This window comes from Pyrgilauda ruficollis, unplaced genomic scaffold, assembly GCF_017590135.1.
Source record: "Pyrgilauda ruficollis isolate IOZ18807 unplaced genomic scaffold, ASM1759013v1 scaffold4, whole genome shotgun sequence".
NCBI classification, from domain to species: Eukaryota; Metazoa; Chordata; class Aves; order Passeriformes; family Passeridae; genus Pyrgilauda; species Pyrgilauda ruficollis.
The window spans coordinates 3,905,801-3,925,596 of record NW_024525489.1 but is presented as its reverse complement, the minus strand read 5'-3'; the positions used below and the strand labels follow the sequence as shown (position 1 = coordinate 3,925,596).

At 38.6% G+C, this 19,796-nt stretch overlaps 1 protein-coding gene across 1 annotated transcript in view; it reads right to left on the bottom strand.

The window, feature by feature from the left end:
• KCNH1 (potassium voltage-gated channel subfamily H member 1) overlaps positions 1-19,796 on the bottom strand; it is a 169,222-nt gene that overhangs the window by 60,536 nt on the left and 88,890 nt on the right. Inside the window, exon 10 of the mRNA XM_041477121.1 lies at positions 9,748-9,944. Within this exon, the coding sequence (XP_041333055.1) occupies positions 9,748-9,944 (197 nt within the window). The remainder of the gene's footprint in view (positions 1-9,747; positions 9,945-19,796) is intronic.

Here is a 19,796-nt window from a genome sequence, read left to right as displayed (position 1 = left end):
TTCTTTTATGGCCATCATGTGGCATAGCAAATAGAGCCCTCAGAGGAACTGTGGAGACCTGGCTGAGACACACAGAGAGGGGAAGGACCTCCTTTGTCTTGCTGTCCAAGAGCTCATAGTTACAATAAAAGTCTCAACATTTCAGCAAGAAAACAGAGGACCTGGAGGAAGTGTTTGGTCTGGAGTCAGGATCACAAAGTCTCTGGACAACACTAGCTGCAACCTCCAGAACTTAGTTTCTTCTGCTTTCCGTTTTTTTGTTTGTTTTCCCATAGGGAGCAGTTATTTCAGCTTTCATTGCAGTGTCAAAAAAGGATCAACTGGATCACTTAGATCATAAAGTTTGATGGCTCAAGGATGTAGGTTGGCCAACGTAACTCAGCTTTCATATTGCATAGTTATCTGCATTTTCTCTCTTTCATGGAGTACCTTGAACAGGCTGTGTTTGGATCTGCAGTCATATGAGTTCAGCTCTTAGTGACCCTAGAGGAGACCAGAAGGTCAAAGCTGTTATGCCAGGAAATCATTTCCTTTTAATAAGTTTGTCCTGGACCCAGCTGCTTCCCAGACCAGAAAGATCATTTTTAGAAAAAAATAATACAGGAGGGTAACAAGTCACTGCTCTATCTTTTGCTTGGTCAGTAGTGCTTCACAGTGAAACACCAGGTTATACCAAAACATAAAACCACCACGTCACAGAGGTTACCGTGACATTAATATAAAACATGATAGAATGTGGCACACATATGCAAAAAAGCCTGGGCAGCAGCATGAATATATTAGAAAGAGTGTGTGACATCATTGGAATTACTTGGGAGCTTCAGCAGTAAGTCAGTCACTGTACACACACACACACACATATATATATACATATATATATATATATATATATATGCTCTCACACACACACACACTCTTATACACAGACAGAGATGGCAGGCACCAAAAAAACCCCGTACCTTATTTTTTAAATTGGAAATGCAGACAAATTTTCAAACTCTCCCTGTTCAGTCATGGTAAGCAGATGACTGCTTTGGAGAAAGGGTAGGAATTCCTTTAATTCCCCTGGAATGTCCCCTCTTTGCAAGCTTGGTGAAGGATTGGACTAAAGGACCTCATTAAACTTGACTGTGAGCAGGTGGTGGAGTGCCACGCACATACCGAACACACCACGCAGAAAGACTCCACATATTGCACTTCTATTTCTCTAAATCAACACATTAGTAAGAAAAAGCATGAGTTTAAATTTGGGATTAATCCTTCCTTTCACTGTTTTCACAAGGAAGACCAGATTCCCAGACTGTGAAAGAGCAGCTACACTCTTTTGGATTATTGTCTTCTGTCCCTGGTGGTGGGCCAACATTTAGAACTTCCTCAGTTCCTAGGAAATGCATTTTCTATTTTAAAAAGGCTTGGGGGAGCTATTCTGGGGAATCCTCATTCACTCTGAGTAACCTTTCTCTGTATTAAAATTATTTCTATGCTTTAGTCTACGGGGGTGGAAGAGGGTAAAAATCAAAGTAATGCATTTTCTTCTGTTGGGATAAACAAGTTGGTGTGGGTGTGTGTCTCATGTTTAAATGAGACAAAACCTTTTTTAATGTCAACTTTCTATTACCCATCTGAAAATAGTTTCACAAAAGCCAAATGTGTCTTTTTTTAAGGATTAAAAGAGTAAGAAAACAAATTTTATTTTAATTCACCATCAACCTCATTAAAGACATTTTTCATCTACTCGAAACAGCTTTCCCATACATAGAAAGACTTTATGAACACTCTACAGATTTCAAAAAAGTCAGAATTTTTTAGTTTATATTTAAGACTGAGTATTTTATGTGTCACTGAGAAAAAAAAAAAAACTTTTAAAAACAATTCAAGCAGGTCTCCTCAAAACATGATAAAAACAAGCAAAGCATCAATTCAGTTTCTAGATTGATGAATGAAGTGCTTAACCCCAATTTCTGGTTGTCCAGAACTCGCTCTGTTTACTGCATTTTTCTTCCAAGTACTGACATAGAATTGGAATGTCTTTATTGACATAACATTGACATCACTTTCCATACTTAGAAAACACATCGTGAAATAGCCAAAATTCTGGATTTACCAATTTAGTCAGCACAAATTTAATTCCTAATTCAGTGATCAGAATGCAAATGATAGTTAAGAATTTAGTGACCACCGTGGGAAAACCTATAAATCTACAGTAGCACATAATAGGAAATATTTTCTTTACTGAAGATACTCCAAGGCAGTTATGGTTTTAGCATCAGCTTCATAAAAGAATCATATTCTCCCATTTTAAGGTGATTTGGAATTTGAATTTCACCCATACCAGCTCTTCCATCAATTTTATTGATGATTATTAATATCTGTTGATGACTGCATTACTTTTAATGGGATTTGCTAGTGAATGGCCTATCAGAACTTCAGTAACTCAATATTTTTGGGAATAAATACACAGCTTGCTTTGCATAGCATACTAAGTTACTTCTTTGTAACAACTGTGCAGACTTTATACTACAGCACCTAAATGTATGAAAATTATTCATTATTCATAGTAGCAGAAGGCATCTCAAACATGTGATGAATTCATTAAATCAGTTTAGAAGGGATTAGTCATTTAAGAGTATTCTAAAGAAGCATTTTGCTACTTACCCACAGAGCTTTATCTAAGTCACAGCTAAAATTTACATGACAACATAGCATGTAGTGAGTAACAGCAACAGAACAGTTTTGTTGTCCAGTTTGGGTTTATGTGGTGAGCTTTGATAGCAGACTGGCTGCAGGGGTGGCTTCTGTGAGAAGGCACCAGAACCTGTCCCCACATAGGACACAGCAAGTTGTGGTTTGCTCCAAGGCAGAGCCGGCATGGGCGAGAGCAGCAGCACCTCTGTGGTAACACAGTTAGGAAGGAGTAAAAAGCCCTGCACTACAGCAGCTGGCAGAGAGAAGTGAGAACATGTGAAAGAAACTCTGCAGACACCACGGTCAGAGAAGGAGGAGAGGGAGGAGGTACTCCAGGGGCTGGAGCAGAGATTTGCCTGCAACCCATGGTGATGGACCATGGTGGAGACTGTGGAGCTGCAGGTTTTCCCTTCTGGCTCATGGAAGCCCACGGTGGAGCAGACATCCACCTGCAGGCCATTGAGGGGGCCTAGGAAGGAGCAGGTCTTCTGGCCAGGACCTGTGGCTCCCCAAGGGATGCATGCTGGAGTCTGCTCCTGAAGGGCTGCCCCCTGTGGAAGGGATCTGCACTGGGGCACTTCTTGAAGAACTGCTACCTGTGGGAAGGACACACATTGGACAAGTTTGTGAGGGACTGTCACCCATGAGAGGGACCTCATGCTGGAGCATGGGAAGAGTGTGAAGAGAAAGGAATGGCAGAAAACAAACATTATGAACTGACCACAACCCCCATTCCCCACCTCCCTGTACTGCTCAGAGAAAGGAGATAGAGGACTTGGGAGTGAATTTGTGCCTAAGAAGAAGGGAAGGAACGGGCAGAAAGTGTCTTTTAGATTTTTTTTTTATCTGTCGTTATCCCACTCTGATTAATTGGTAATACATTAAATTAATTTCCTTCAGTCAAATTTGTTTTGCCCATGATGGCGATTGGTAAGTGATCTCCTTGTCCTTAACTCACAAACTTTTCATCTTATTTTCCTCTCCCTGTTTTGTTGAGAAGGGGGAAGTGATAAAGAGGCTTGGTGGGCACCTGGTAACCAGCCAAGGTCAACCCACCACAGTGTTTTATACTTCCTAGTAAATTATGTTTTCTACTGTTCACACACATCCCCACTATGTAAATTATTTGTAGCCAGATATTCCTCTCTCTAGGGCTCCAGGCCATAAGCATTAAATAGAACAGAAATAAGTTTAGAATTTTGAAACTTTTGGAAAATAGATAATGGAATTACTTTGGCTTGAACACAATTCCATATGTAAACAATCACTGTAGGTGAATGAATGTTAAAGGCTTGCAGCTCAACAAATCTTCTCTAAGGGTGGGTGTTATTGCTTTACCTGGAGGGGTTCAACAAATCCAGAGGAGGGGAAGGAAGAAATCCGAGGGTGCATCCTCCCGAGAGCATGAGGCTTCAATTCAGTGACAGACATAGCACTAAAATCATCCACAGAAGATGTGCAAACTTTATGACACACAGTGCCTCAGAGCGTTTTCAGTACAGAGTCTATTTGACCAAAAATCTGAGGGCTAGCTAAAGAGTTCTCGGTTAGAGATAGAAGTTAAGATGTCCAAGGCCAGGGAAAAGATGCAAAAATGCAAAAGGGAATCTAATAATGGTGAACCAGAATAAAATACATTTTGTTTAGATTGCCATAAAGAAACTGTGTATACAAGAGCATCCAACTCCCTGAACAGCTTTTAAAAAGCAGCATGGGAAAGAACACAGTGCCTAACTGTTTATTTACATTTGGACAGGTTTTTTTGGAAATTGACAACTTTGCCTCCTTGGGAATTTGGCATAATTCACAAGCCACAGGCCCTTCCAGACATCTCAGTCATGTCCAACGTCCTCAGTTTTCAGTGCTGTAAGTCAAACAGCAAAATCCTCTTCCCACGGGATTTGTGGGATTGTTTTGGTGAGTACAAACACAGGAGAAAGAAGCAGCTGTCAGTTTGACCATTATGAAATCCATCATCAAATGGGACAATATTCTAAAATTAAAACATTTCTCAGTGTAAGAAAGCTTTGTCGAAATCTTCCAGCAAGTCTGGCTTTTGTGTACCAGAAAAAATTCTGGGATACCATTTTGAACCTCTATCATGAAGAAGAATTTTAAAACTTGTCATGTGGAAAGGCAGAATATAAGGCCATGGACTCTCCCTCTGAAAACAAACTGCTTCCAACACCCCCTGAGATTTAAAATTGGGCTTAAGGCACTCCTAGGTGAAATGTATGATTGGAGAGAGGTTCTTTCTCTAGTTAGAGGTTACACTATCAAAAGAAGAAAGATTAAGCTAATGCTGAAGAGGAAAGCACAATTACATTTTAAAATTGCTTTTTGAAAGAGATGCTGGGAGTCCTGTCCACTGGCACAGTTGGAATACCATAGAATAAACACAGCTCTACATGTACAAAAGCAAGTAATCTTACACTGCCAAGGAGAGAGACTATTCTGTTACGATCACTGTTCTCTCAAGTATGTTCTGACTAGGAGCTTTGGTTCTAACTCACTAAATCATGTTTGATTTGCAAAAATGCAGAACATTCTTTGCCACTTTTTTCACTCCAACAAAATTCTGGTAACATACCTAGATCCTACTGCCTTCCTTCTTTTATATCAGGATACAAATTTCAGTTTCTGGGAAAGCTACTTGCGCTTTCTATCATGACACTCCAAAGTATTCAGAATTAGTAATTTAATCTCTATCCAGGCTAAAATGGCTTACCAGAGAAATCTCAGCTTAATAAATTATGTATAAGAATTCTCCCTTTTATGTAGCGTGAGCAGACATTTGAGCTGTAACATCATTTATGTCTGCAGCAGAATGAAATGAGCAAATGCAGGGTGGTGCAACCCAGTGGAAGTTAATATTGGCCACAAAGCTCGCGCACATGGAAAGAAGCAACTGCCAAAGCCAGAACATTTGCCAAAGGCCTTTCCCATTCTTAAAGACAGCAAACTTTCACCCTACCACAAGCCAAAGGCAATGACAGGTAGCTATGAAGGAAGCTTTTCTCTTCTTATACTTCTACCAGCCTGAAGCTAGGACATCCAATTTGGAAACCCAGAAGTGTTTAAATATTTGGTGGGAACAACCCGATCTTCTCCATCCAGCCTGTGAATCCTGCTGCCCTCCCAACTTGCAGCATTTCTTTTGTCTTGAATGCATACCCTTCACGAGGGTGAGTTTGTCACTTGACTATCCCACAATACCCCCAGTGTCTACACTCCGTTTCCCCTCAAAGACTCCAAAAATGGAGAGAAACACCAAATTAACCTACTTTAATTTCAGAACATTGTTACAGCAAGTATTGCTCTGAAAAACCTCTCTCAGCTTCCTTTCAACTGCAAAGTCTTCAAGTCCAACACATAGCACCTGCAGGCACAGACTGCAGTTTCAGTTTCTTAGGATGGTGGAAAGAGAGATGCAGCACATGATTATCTCCCTGTTCCCACTTAGATGAAAATTTCGGTGACTGGCAGCAGAAGGAGTTAATTAAAGGTCTGCTTTCTCTTTTCCTTTAGGAAAAATAAAAAGTTTCCTAAGTCTGAGCTCCACTCTAAAGTAACTATACAACTAATAACTTCAGGAGGGATTTCAGTCACTTGAGAAAACCGCTTAGGGAGTCACCTGACAGCAAGCTGACACTTTCAGAAAAGAGGATATTTCACTGGCATTTGTTGAGAAAGTCAGTGAAAGGAAACTGCTTTCACAGCACAGACAGGGACAATAATGACATGCCAGGCACAGACCACGGAAAATTTTTCCCTTGGCCACAAAGTCTTTAAATATCACAGGCAGTAACATTTTACACCTGCAGGCCTGTTCTATGGAAGGCATAAAGAAAATACACACAGAAGTATCCTGCCCTCCCAGCCCAGCTCAAACCACATTCAAGACAAGCAGGAAGAACAGCGCAAGGAATGTTGCCTTTCATTTTGCCTAAATCCAGCTCTGGGTTTAGCTAAGGTCAAGACCAACTGAGCAGTTTGGGTATCTTCCAACCTACCTGCAGCTCTGCTTATTTCTGTCACAGCCCTCAGCAGTGGATCCAGTCCCAGCAATGGGGGAATGTCACTGTCATATTTTCTGAAAAATCCTTTGCCAGGATTTTCTCCTGAGAAGCTGAGAAGCCTCAGAAAAGAAATGTAAACAATAACTACCTGATGGCTGTGGAATGTGGTCTGGAGATGGTTTACCAACAGGTGCATCTTCGATTGGTCTCATTTGAGCTGTTTTTACTTGATCACCAATCATGGTCCAGCTGTGTCGAGGCTCTGAGGAGTCATGAGTTTTTATTACTCATTCCTTTCTCAGCCTTCTGATGAAATCCTTTCTTCTATTCTTTTAGTATAGCTTTAGTATAGCACTTTATCATATCATATCATATCATATCATATCATATCATATCCTATCATATCATGATATAATGAATCAGCCTTCTAAGAAATATGGAGTCAGATTCATCTCTTCCCTCGTCCTGGGACCTGTGAACACAATGATAGGGGAACATCCCCTCACTGGCACCAAAGGGCCTGGGACAGGGAGTTCCAACTCCTCCAGAGATCACCAGAGGAGACCCAGCACCCAAGGAATATGTGAATAGGCAAAAAAAAAAAACATGGACCAATGCTAGGGTTCACTTAAGCTGAGTGAAACTAGGCTACAAAGCACCTAGCCCTGCATAGTGGGACTTGGTACCAAAACCAACTAAAGGCATATGCCCTGAAGATGGGGACACCTTAGAGGAATAACCAAGTCTAAAATATGAGATCTTTCTGAAAAAAAAATACCAAAGTTGTTTTTTCACGCGTTTGGAATATGTATTAATATATTTGGGAGGAATATAGAGTATCCACATTTCAACTAGTTGAACACTTTTGGAGTGAGAGATGGAACTGTTTATTGAAATGAAAAGAGTACTTCTGGTATTTATACTCCAAAGGATATGCAATACATCACAAATGCAACTAACAGAAGGTACCAGTTCATCTTAATTCTACAAAATTCCATTTGCAGAAAATAGACCAGAGAAGTGTTAGAAGCGACAGGCTGAGAAGCTATTTCTATAAAAAACAAAATCACAGATATTTAAACCAGAATAAATTCTAAATTCTAAAAAGTTGCTTTTTAACGTGCATCACCTCAAATCTCTAAAGTATCGTACCTTCCACGCATTTCCAAGAGCATATATTATTCACATTATTTAACATTTGCATTCTGATTGCAATCAGCCTTCTTTTAATAAAATAGTGTTACAGTCTGTTAACTTAGAACCATCAAATTCTCACTTCCATTATCAATCAATGCCACTTTTCTGCTGACTGCAACTCAATTAAAATCCAATTATTTGAATAACTGGATGGAAATTGCTATCATAAGATGTACATTTTTATTAGGAACATTTTGTGTAGAAAATTGACAGCACAGAATTTGTGACGCTACAGTTAAAAAATGTTTTGTAACCTGGGCTGGGAAAAGCAATGCAATAAATATGGAGGGACAGTGGCACTTCTGGAGGAGGTATTTGATTCTAAAGCTTGGCCTTTTGGCTCAGATCAGGTCCAAAATGATGTGAATTCTGCTAGCATTACTATGAGTTTTGAAAAAGCTGGTCCTTCTAAGCCTCAAAGCTTGCTATTTCTTTCTTTTCTAAGAAAGAAAAGAAGTAGTTATATATTCTGAGAGCATCTTACCACATTAGCCATGGAGTTAATTATAAAATATGTCAGTCAGTGATACTGATTCTTGAGGTGACAGCAATGTCAGATTCTTTCATTTATTTTATTTCTTACATTAACTAAGACTGGGTAAGGAGCTGTTTATTAACAGGACATCTCTCTTAATATGCTTGCAGCTGTGTACCTTCATTTGAAAAAAAAATTTCTTAGCAGGAAATCCCCAAATAAAAATTTGCTTTTTAGTTTTTAATCACATCAATTTTCTACCAGAGCCCTGATTTATTTCACCAAAGTGTGGATCACACATTCTTCATTCATCCAACACTAAAAAGCTGAATTCTTTTATACTGATAACATATGCAGATAAAAAATATCATCACACTACTTTACTTTCAGTATGCCAATTCTATATATTAAAAAAAATCTTTTAAAATGTCTAGTCGTAAAGTGTAATTTTACAAAATATATTTGAAAGACTAAAATATTTCTCTTTTTTTTTTCATGTCTAATTATCTAGGACTCACTTGGCACCTGGAAATTACTAAAAAAAGTCTCCAATCAAACATATTTTTTAGCTGATCTCAAATACACTTATAAAGCAAGTACAGGTTCTCTAATGTATTTCTTTTCAATGTAATGTTATTGTCTTCTACCTTGCATCATAAAATCTTATAATCTGAATTACACCCACTACAGTTTTAATAAATTCCTGCAGAGGTTGTTCACTGAAGATTACACAGAGGATTTAAACTGGGCTATTAGGTTATGATTACTTACATTTGACAAAATAACTTGAAATGGCACACAACAAGGAATGAAAAGAGCCAAAAAATCAAGGATAAGAAAATGGAAACATTATAGATAAGCAAAGTAATTCCAAAATGTGATTTATAATAAAAGAAACAACTCTTGATAGAATGTCATGTTCATACTGCTTTTCCATCATGTCTACTCTACTTGACTTTTGTTCCATACATTATATTTTATATCTTCCCTGTCATTTTACTTGTGATTTCAGGCAACATCTCTAAAATATTTTTAGCTGCTTTATAAACTGAAGTTGCATTAAGTAGTGAACACCGTTCATCACAAGTGCATGACAGTTTTCATAAATGTTGGAACCTGTCTAGTTCCTTGAAATGTATAATACCTTCACATACACACAGTCTAGTGCCCTCTGAAGCTAGCACTGGAATAAATACTCATAGCCTTTTGACTCTATATGCCAGCAGGGTCTCTTAGGCAAGCTCTGAAAAGTCATCTTATAAAAGGGGTCCACAAAAAATTCCAGAACTCAAGCCATTCCGTTTTTTCATGCAAGCAGTCCTTAAAAGTGAGATAATTTACATGATGTATGTGAAAAACACAGCTACTTACCCTTTTTCTCAAGTTGTAGGTCAAAATGAGATTTCTGGAGAAGGAGTGTGAAAAGGCTGTGTAGAACTCCAGCACTTTCTGCAAGGCATCCCTTTTAATCACATGAAGATCACAGTAAGTCAGAGCCCTTACATTAGCACAGGACTGGGCGAGAGTCGACTCCTTCCAGAACACATCACCAAAAACATCTCCTTTGCCTACAGAAAATCAACAGCATTGCTTTCATTAACAGCACTATTTCCATCAAAAATGTAAAAGAACAGACATCTCATTCATGCAGTCAAATTTCTTCTATTTTTGCACTCGGAAAAAAAAAAATGTTGGGGGAAAAAAACAACTTTGAAATATTTAATTGATAACTTTTTCCATTATCTTTTTCTTAATTACAACAGCCTAGCAAAACTTCATAAGAATAAATCATACTTTAAAAGTGTTCTATGTGACGTCTCCTTTAAATATCAATACAGGTTTCGCTTAAAAAAATCAAGAAAAGTGGTTCATTCTTGGTTCATGTTCTCTTCTGATCCCTTTCAAAGAAATTAATTAAGAGGAAATGGTTTTTCCCTTCCTTTTAACTGTCACACAAAGGATCTGTTTCTTACATCTGTGTTGTTGATTTTTCTTAATCTGGCTAACATTTACCCACTGTTGTGTCAATAAAATCATCTTGTATCACATCAGTGCAGCTACAGGCTGCAGCTAAACAGAGTCCCAACCAAGAAGAGTACAATTAGTTATCCCCAACCTAACAATGACAAGGCATGAAAGTTCAGCTGTTTCTCACTGGAAGGAAGAAAACAGTCATTTCCTCCCACCCTTCCCATGTGCATGTCTGTATGAGCAGTGAAATCCCTGCTGTGGAATACTGCAAGGACGGCATTTGCACCAGTCTGGGCACTACAATGCAGGGCATGTACACCAAAATCCAGCTGAAAAGCAGCCCCCTGTCAGGATTTCATTGGTTGCACCCCAGCTCAGGTTGGGCACAAAAGGGAGTGTGTAGGAGAAAGTTACAAGTTCATTTACAAGAGTAATGGTCATTTTTCCCCGTTTTCCAATACATAATGCTAACAAAAAGGGAATATTCACTTGTTACCTTGTTAATGAAAAGCTATACCTTTCTTGTTTTGAAATTAGTTTTCCTCCCAAACTTCTGCTGTACTGTATCATCACTGCCCATCTCTCTTAAGACCAACATGGAAACATTTTCATATCTATCAAGTTTTGATAGGAATGGTCCCTTGTATTATAAGGAATACCTTGCCAATAACAATCCTTAAATCCAAAGCATCAAAATACGTATTAGTTTACTGACTTCACCCAGGTTCTTTTAGATTCCTTCCCTAAATAAATAATCATTTTTGAAAGTCTATATGAAGTCAAGAGAACTATCACGAGTAAAGAGCTCAGAAAGAAAACTTCTAAATCAAACTCAGAATTCCCATCTCTGTCCTTCAGTTATACTTCCACCCTTACCTAATCTTTTCCATTAGATGATAAGCATTTTTGCTTTGAGAAAAAGCTATCAGCTTGATGGTAAAGTACCCTGAATTGCAATAAGTTGTTATTAACACTAATGTGTTCCCAGTCTTCCACAGAAGACCTACACCATCCACCTCACATGGATCAGTTTAGATCCTGACTGCTTTGGACTTTAAATGTGTATATACACTGAAACCACCCATTCTGTTACCATATTTTTCACAAAATTAGGCAAAGACACCATAAAGATAACTTTTCTTTCACCTCTAGTCTCTTACATAGGACAATGCCAACATCTGAAAATAGTACAAAAGCTTCATATCACCAAGCATGGTGGTAGTCCCACAGACCAGTACAGTAAACACCTTTTCTTTTTAATAGCAATGACTTTTCACATTTTCAATTACTTGTATGGTTTTTGTTAGAAGATACATTAAAAATCGCTAAAGAATAAAAGCTTCCATGCAGTTGAAACAGATCATCTACAAGGCTTTCAGACCAATACACAGTATATTCAAAACTGAAATGAAACAATTTTTACACACCATAAAAACCAATATGCTTCACTGGGTAAAAATGGATTGTTTGCCTTTGGAATAAATATGCTTTTATTCACAATCTTCCAGGCAATTAGCTAAACAACTGTTTTAATTAACGCTCTGGAATCTATCAAGCATTGAATTGTGCCATCACTGATGAGCAACAGTTAGAGCTGGTAGTCCAAGCACAAGGGAGAGGAATTCTAACTCATTTCTAAGTGTATTGCTTAAGATCTCCAGACAAGTTTCCCTACCTTAAGACAACAATTCTGTCACTGCCCCACAGTAATGTGATGAATAATTAGTACAATCCAAGCACAAACAACATGGTGCTGCTGTGCCTACCGCAAAAACGAGGTTCAACAGAAGATAGTTATATCTTACTCTTCTTGGAATTTAATTCTGCTTTTTCCACAACACAGAAAGACACAACTTTGTCCTCCACTTGTGGCAGCAACCAGTTTCCCTTCACTATTTGTAACTCTTCCCTCTGAAAAAATCTCCCTCCTGCAGTGTGCTGCCACCTCCCATTAAAGGCAAGAACAGCACAGGAAGGAGCTGGGTCTGCTGGGTGCCCGCTGAACCAGATGAGTGACAAAGTCATCACAGAAGACCCTGCTTTTAAAAGAAATTGTACTCTTTTCTTTAATTAAAAAACTTCCTTGAAGTTAACAGCCAGTGATCTAGCTGAAAATGAATCCTACACTGTACTTCAGTTTCCAAAGCAAGGCACATGGAAGCACCTCATTGCTTTATTTCTGTCAAGTCCATTTTCTAAATGATGCATACAAAAAGTATTAAATTTGATTGTCAGATTCTAAAAAAAACTTGTTTGGCATTTATAGAAAAATGAGGGGGGAAGGAGCAGTAGAAATCTATATAGCAAGAAGGAATTAAAATTCCACCCAGGATTACCTGCACTGCATTAGAATAATTGGCCTCCTATGCATAATAAGGAATTGCATACCATCTCCCTTTGTCTACATGTTCTCCACAAAGTAAGATCAACCACTGTGGAAAAAGAAATTAAAAAAAAAAAGGGGGGAAGACTAAGTGGGTGTTTTATCAAAATCATCTGTAGCTGGAAAGCAAGAAGGGTATGGTGATACTTCTGAGTCCGAAGGTGGTTGGCAAAGTCCAAGGGCTGCATTAGGGAACCTGAGCCAAAAACCTCTTTTTATACATAACTCCAGGCTTTAGATATTTCACCTTACCTCTGAAGAAAGATTAAAAAGCTAGAGAAATGCAGATGGCCGTTTGTTTGTCAGTACTTTGCATTTCTCATTCCCAGCTTGCTGAATTCCAGATGTTTGCCAGGAACATTATCTGTCAATCACACTTAAAGTGGATGATCTAAGCTTTTACCATCAATCATTTATATTCCCTGCTGGATTTGTGGGCTGAGGACCTTTTCCACCATCAGCTCAGCATGCATTGGAAAGCCAAATAGTTTTCTGCCTTTTATGTTTCCTTGTTTGTTTTAATTATAATAACAAGTCCCCAAACCCTGATATATTTAAACTGTGAAGAAATATTTTATAAAACTGTCTGTTTCCATGTCTATTCTTTCCGCGCTTCTTCTTCACATAAAATTTGCTGTTTAACTTATAAGTGAAAAGATGATTTCTCTGCTACCACTGCCAATTCAGCCTGAGTCAGGCATAAGGTCAGGCCACATCCACTCTGTCTCCTGAAAGCAGCACCAGTGATGAAGATCTGATTATTGCAGCTCAGACAGGTGCTCTGCTGATTCTGAGGAAAGAACCCCACTCTCACATTACAACTGTACTGCCTCAATACCACAACAACTCTTGGCCTTTTTACTCTTACAAGAGGAAAGAGACTGAAGAGCTCTTCTCTCAGGCAGACGATATTACACTCTACTGCAAAAAAAATCTGACTCATGTGGAATATGTGTTTGGCTGACAACCTACTCAGTCCACTTCTGGGTTCTGGGTGTCTGGAAGCCCTGGTGCAGTTTTGACGTGATAGCTGGGGCAGAAGATGAGGCTATGGATTCATGTATTGCAGGTCTTCCAAGTCAGAATGGATTTTGAAGGCATTCACGTGAACCCATGGATTTTCAGTATATCAGACAAAATATTCATGTTTGAATCATTCTCAAAGCAATAGTAATCGTTTTTACAGCAGCCAATAGCAGAACCTAGGTCATGTCCCCTCCCAATTTGCCTTCATCTGCATGTTTGAACAATAGAATTAGGATCTGACAGTGTCAGCAGATCCAAAGGTCAGACAGAATGACCAAACATTGCTTATGGTTGAGCAATGCCCAGGCATTGCTCACCTCAGTGGCAATGCAGCACCAAGCATATCTTGGCAGTCAGGTGTTTAGCAAACACAGTTATCTGTGATGCTGATCCACAATGACTTTCCCAGCACAGCTCCCCAGAGCCCCCACATTGGCCAGCACCCTCAGGATCTGCTCTCCACCTCCAAGCAGTGGGAGACACCAACTGCTATAAAAGCAAACACACGGATTTTCTAGGGTCAAACTCCCTCTGTAATCACCACATGATTGTCTTCCACTGAAAATCCTTCCCTTCTCTCTTCTCCCATTTCCTCCAGATCTAAGGTATGCAATTTAAACTTTCCCTGTATACAGAGAGAAGAAAGATTCAAGGAAAGTAAAGATAATAGAGTAAAATTAATTTTTCCCTCTTGGTGCATTAATGCAACAAAAACTGACAGCCATTAAAAAATTGAGCTACCATTTGGCATTGAGGTGGAGTATTTAGTATCTGTCCTACAGATAAATTGCACAACTTGACAGCCACTGAATAGCCTTAGTTTGGCTCTCCAACACAGTACAGCTGGCAGGAGATGATGCATGGAAGTTGCTTGGTGCTTTGGATTTTCTTAAGATTTCTCAAGTGCAAACTGAGACATGTAATGAAAAGTGAATGACCAACTGCACTCAGAGAATATACTATTTTTCATTAACCAGAGGTTTTAACTACTCTTTCCCTCTACTTAGACCTCCAAAATGTCTGAGTCTCTTTGCCACAGAAACCAAAGCAAGTGTTACAGAGATAACAAACTGAAGTTGCTCTTTCAGCGATTTGCCTGGTTCATAAAGAGAAACACAGAGTATCTGTTCCTGCTATAAACCACAGCCTGGCAACATTTTGCAGACAGTTTACTATACAACTACATCAATTTTCTCTGTTGAAATACATTACTGTACAGACAAAATAAAAAACATTTATTTTAGAGAGGAGTAGCAACAACATGATTAAGTTACAGCTAAAGTTTCTATTATTGTTGCTGTAATTAAGCTGCTTATTTGTCTCACAGAATATAGAATTATATTTCACTACTTGACGTACTGTGATGAAGAGTTTTAAACATCAACTGGGCCCTACCAGGTTTATTCACAAAAAAAGCCAGGAGGCTTCACCAGAATCGGCATAATTTATCCTTATTTGCATTGTAATGGTTACTATAAAAATGTTATAAATATGTGGCCAGTTTGTACAAACTCAGAGGATATGGAGTAGCTCAGGTAACTGGAGCAATAAATATATTTGAATGTATTTGCATTGGTTAAGTAATAGGAAAAACACAGCTCAATCTGTGTTGTCTTTGCATGGGCACTGCTAATTCTCTGACAAAAAAAAAAAAAAAGAACAAACCTATATAAGAGGCTCAAATTGCATTATCCTCAGAGTTACTTCCCTGATTACTTAGGGACAGGCTTTATATTCTAGATATTGCCTGAAGCATACATTAAAGCCCCAAAACTGTATTATTTTATTTCAGACAGGATTCACAAGAGTTTAAATAGCAAGCTTTGTGTTCTGAAATACAGAAAGCAAACACGTTGAAAACCTCACAAAATTTGCATCTATTTTGCATTTAATTTTATTTGGTATTCCTAGTAACTCCTTCAGTATAAATTTAACAATGTTACAGAAATATATATCTGAAAAAAAAATTAATTTGAAATTTGGAAAATCCAAAATTCTGAGACAGAAACAAAACCCTACCCCAAAAAATAAAAAAGAAAATTAGTTCAGTGGTCCATCTGCCAGAAATCAGGGTCTTTATAGAAAGCTGATTTCCTTGCCAAATTATAATTTCTACCTCTTCACACCTTTTGTTGCAGCATGCACACAAATATGATGTGCAAGCCTTCCTAACACAGATATACCTGAGATATCAAGGGACATGCTGGAACAGAGAGCCTCATCCCCACCAGAACTCAGTTTCAGCTCCCAGTGTCATGGATCATTGCTGCCAGTGTCCTTGCCAGACACGCCAGCTTCCAAAGGGGACTTCTTACACATGCAATGCTGTTGGACTATTTAAGAGCACATTATGCAAAGGTGTATAAATTCAGCACAGTAAAACATGAAATGTGCCCAAAAGTCCCCTAGTGAGGTCTCTGTTCACAAGGAATACTCCTCCTCCTCAGTTACTCCAGCAAGTCATCGAATGTTTTAAAAATCTGTTTTTCCAATACCCTGCGCGGTCATTTATAAACAGCTGTGGACAGGAGCTTTGGCAATTCATGCTTTTAATGTCTGTCAGAAATTAGACATAGAACAAACAAAAAGTCCCAAAAATGGCAAGTCCTGATATCAACCCACCCCAGATGTCTGGAGGACAGGAATAAGGAATACTCTGTCTGAAACCACCATGTGGGATAAACCTGTATTTCTCAAAAAGAGTTTTAGTGCTGCTCCTGCATCCACTGTGAAATTAAAATTTTATATTAATGTAGACCTCTTTATGCCATGTCCTTTTAAAAAGTTTAGCTGGATCTCCATCTGTAATGCTTTTGCTAAGTGTGCCGGGACACTCATCGAGGAAATCAGACTCTGAAAATTGTTCCTTCAGTTGATGTTTATTGAATCACTTCACAGAAACATGCAACTTGTCCAACCTGCCTATATAAATCAATCTAAAAAACCCCCACCTTTCAACTATAAATAGAAAAAGCACAGTAGGACTACTGAGGATAAAGATGGATTTTAATTTCAATCATTCCTTTGTCAAAGCAGCGCTGGTCATGTTTCAGTCTTATTCAATAGCACAAACAATGCTGTGATGTTAGATACTGTCAGAAAAGTCTTAATGCCATCCATATTCCTGCAACCATTTATTACGCCTGAGAGCTCAGGAGCCTGGCATTTTTAATACAGAGAGGTGTACCTAAATTTAAAATTCAGGTGAAAAATGAAGCAGAGAAGTAAGGGACTTCTTCAAGGGCTTGGAATTAAGTAACAGGCTCTAAAATAACAGAACTAGACTTTGAAAATGGAGTAGTACACAGAGCAGTTCAGGGAAATCAGAGTTAGCTCAGGTACTAGGGATGGTCTAAAGATAGCAGCCTGGGCTCAGTTAACTTATCTGCCATCTTCAAGTCTGCAGAGAAGCAGTTTTCACATTGACTGTGTGGAAGTTGCAATGTTTTCCATGCAGAGGGTCTAACACAGACAATACTTCTGCACTGCTATTGTGCCTCCTCTAAAAGAGACCATCCCTGTGGCACAGTTGCCCTTGCAGCTGGCACTGTCCTGTCTGCATGCAAATCTGTCCCACCAAAATCTGAATCAATCCTCTGGTGTCTACATCTGAGTGAAATGCTTACGGCTAAATGAGTAAGCTAAAGCAATTGTAAAGAAAACAAACAATTATTCTTCTAACATTTCTTTAAGACTGCAATTAGATCAAATTAAATCAGCAGGAATTTCTCCACACAAAGCAAATGGAGCATTTAATATCCTGCTGAAACAAATCATGGCACACCGAAGTCCTCTACAACATCATGCTAAAACCGCAGTCTCCAATCTTGTCAACTTTGTAGCTTTGTAAATAACAATAAAAGATCTGTATTACAGGGTCACGCAAATTTCACTTCCTCAGCTTCTGTGTGATCTTTAATGTAAATCTATGTGCATCCTTTGTACACTCTCTGCCCCTCTCTCAAAAAATCCTACTCTTGACATTGTGTTATGGTACCCTTGCATACCTACATATCATCTCCATGCTGTTATTGCTTTTCAGCTTTGATAGCAGCAAAAGGAATAGCAGCAGCAAACTGTCCTGTTGGAGAAAAACTGTATTCCTTATTCACAATAAATTCCTGCCTTGACTTCCCTTCCTGTCTCATTCATTTTACTTGGTCTTTGTGGAGCCAGGAGCTGGACTCAATTCTCATAGGTCCCTTCCAACTGAAGATATTCTGTGATGTTAAACCAACAGTCAAGAAAAACATTTATTCTTTTGAAATTTTTTAGCTCAAAAAATGATAGCAAGAACATAAATGCAGAACAGCTGGAATGTAACTCTTGGGACAAACTGTTTGGTGGGAGGGTGTTGTTTTTTCTTTTTAATTAAATCTTCTAGTTAATGCTATTTTTCTCCTCCAGTGCTCAGCTCTGAAGACGACAGTGGTTTTCAGGGCTTTGGATTTTAGTTGTTAAATAAAAGCTTAAAGCTCCCTGTCTCTAAGCAAGTCCACAAAACTAACCTCTTTCTTACCTTCCATACACACATTGGCTCCTTGCAGGAAGTGTCAAGACCATTTCAGCAGCTTTGAGCACCTCATACATGTAAAGATCTATTGCTCAGTCAGGCCCTCTAGGAGCCATTAATTGACAAATTTTGAAGCAGTCTGAAAATTTAAGTACAAGACACTGCTTTCCTCACTGCTAGCTAGAAAAAAAAATTTTTGCCATCCTAATTTTCAAGAGTCTTCTCCTTCCTGTCTCTAGTTTTTTACTGGAATGTTTTCCTAAATGTCAAAAATTACCCCAATTTCAGGCAGAAAGACTTGAACCAACTTGGGTACTAACAAGGTCTCCTATCCTGCCCTTCCATATATTTCCAGGAAATACATACAAAAAGTCATTTTTGCTGCTAATGACATTCTTTTCTGTAATTTTCATTAAATTATCTAAGCACACACACAATTGGAGACAGCACAGGAATTAGCACTTCTTCAAGCAGTGGTGAGGAGAGACTGAAAAGGTTCAGGCTAAATGACTGCAGAGCATTTTTCCCCTGCATATTGCAAAGAAAGCTGCAGTCAGACTTTATGGTCTGTGCCTGGAACACAGTTAATTCAGGAGGAATATTTTTAAGAAGTTATTTGATAAATTAAAACATAGCCAATCTCCTGAACACGAGTAGGTTTTGACTTTTCAAAGGCCTGCAGTAAAGTCAGGTTTGCTGACGGTCAGGGTCTCAGCCTGAAAGATCTGCTCCAAAACAGAGAAACTAGAGCTGCCAAATGAAGTGCACATAAACACTAGATTGTTTTTAACAGAGGAAACAAACCTTCAAATTTTTTCTAACCACATCAGGATAAGTGGCTAAGTCTTTAAGCAAGAGTAGTTCAAAGAGATACTGTCAGTCTCAGGTGGATAAAGCAGCATCGGGCCAACTGGGAGGGCTTAGGAAAAGTTAAAAGCAAAGCCAAGTTGAAAACATTCTGTTAATGGAAGCCCTGCATGACCTGTGCTTCACTCGGATCTCTTCAGGGCAGGGACTGTGTGATTTGTCTCAGTCTTCCTCAAAGTGCTGAGTGTACGTCAGCACTTCATCCTACGCAGCAACAGCAGCGTCAGTGGAAGAACAGCAAACTACCAAAACCAGAATTGTGCCTCATCCAGGGAGCGTCCCACCAGCTAAACCTCCCTTCTACATAATCCCACTTTCATACTTACACATTAACATAGAAAACATAGTAATAGAGTGGCTTTTCTTGCTAAGTCTTCTTTTTCTGACTCATTTGTATTGGAATGAATTACAAATAAATCAATCACCTGGCTCAGAGGTCATTTTCTACATTTTTGACATTTTTGTTTCTGTTTCTTTGACACACCAAAAGCAAAGATTGTGTTGTGTGAACATCAGTAATTTCTGTATTTTAGCATAAATTTTTCATAGAATTCAAAACATGTATTTTTATCCCAACAAATCGAACTTCATACAAAGTGCACCACTTTCTTTAATTTTTTCTAAAACATACACAGGTGTGGGGTTGTTTGTTTGTTTGTT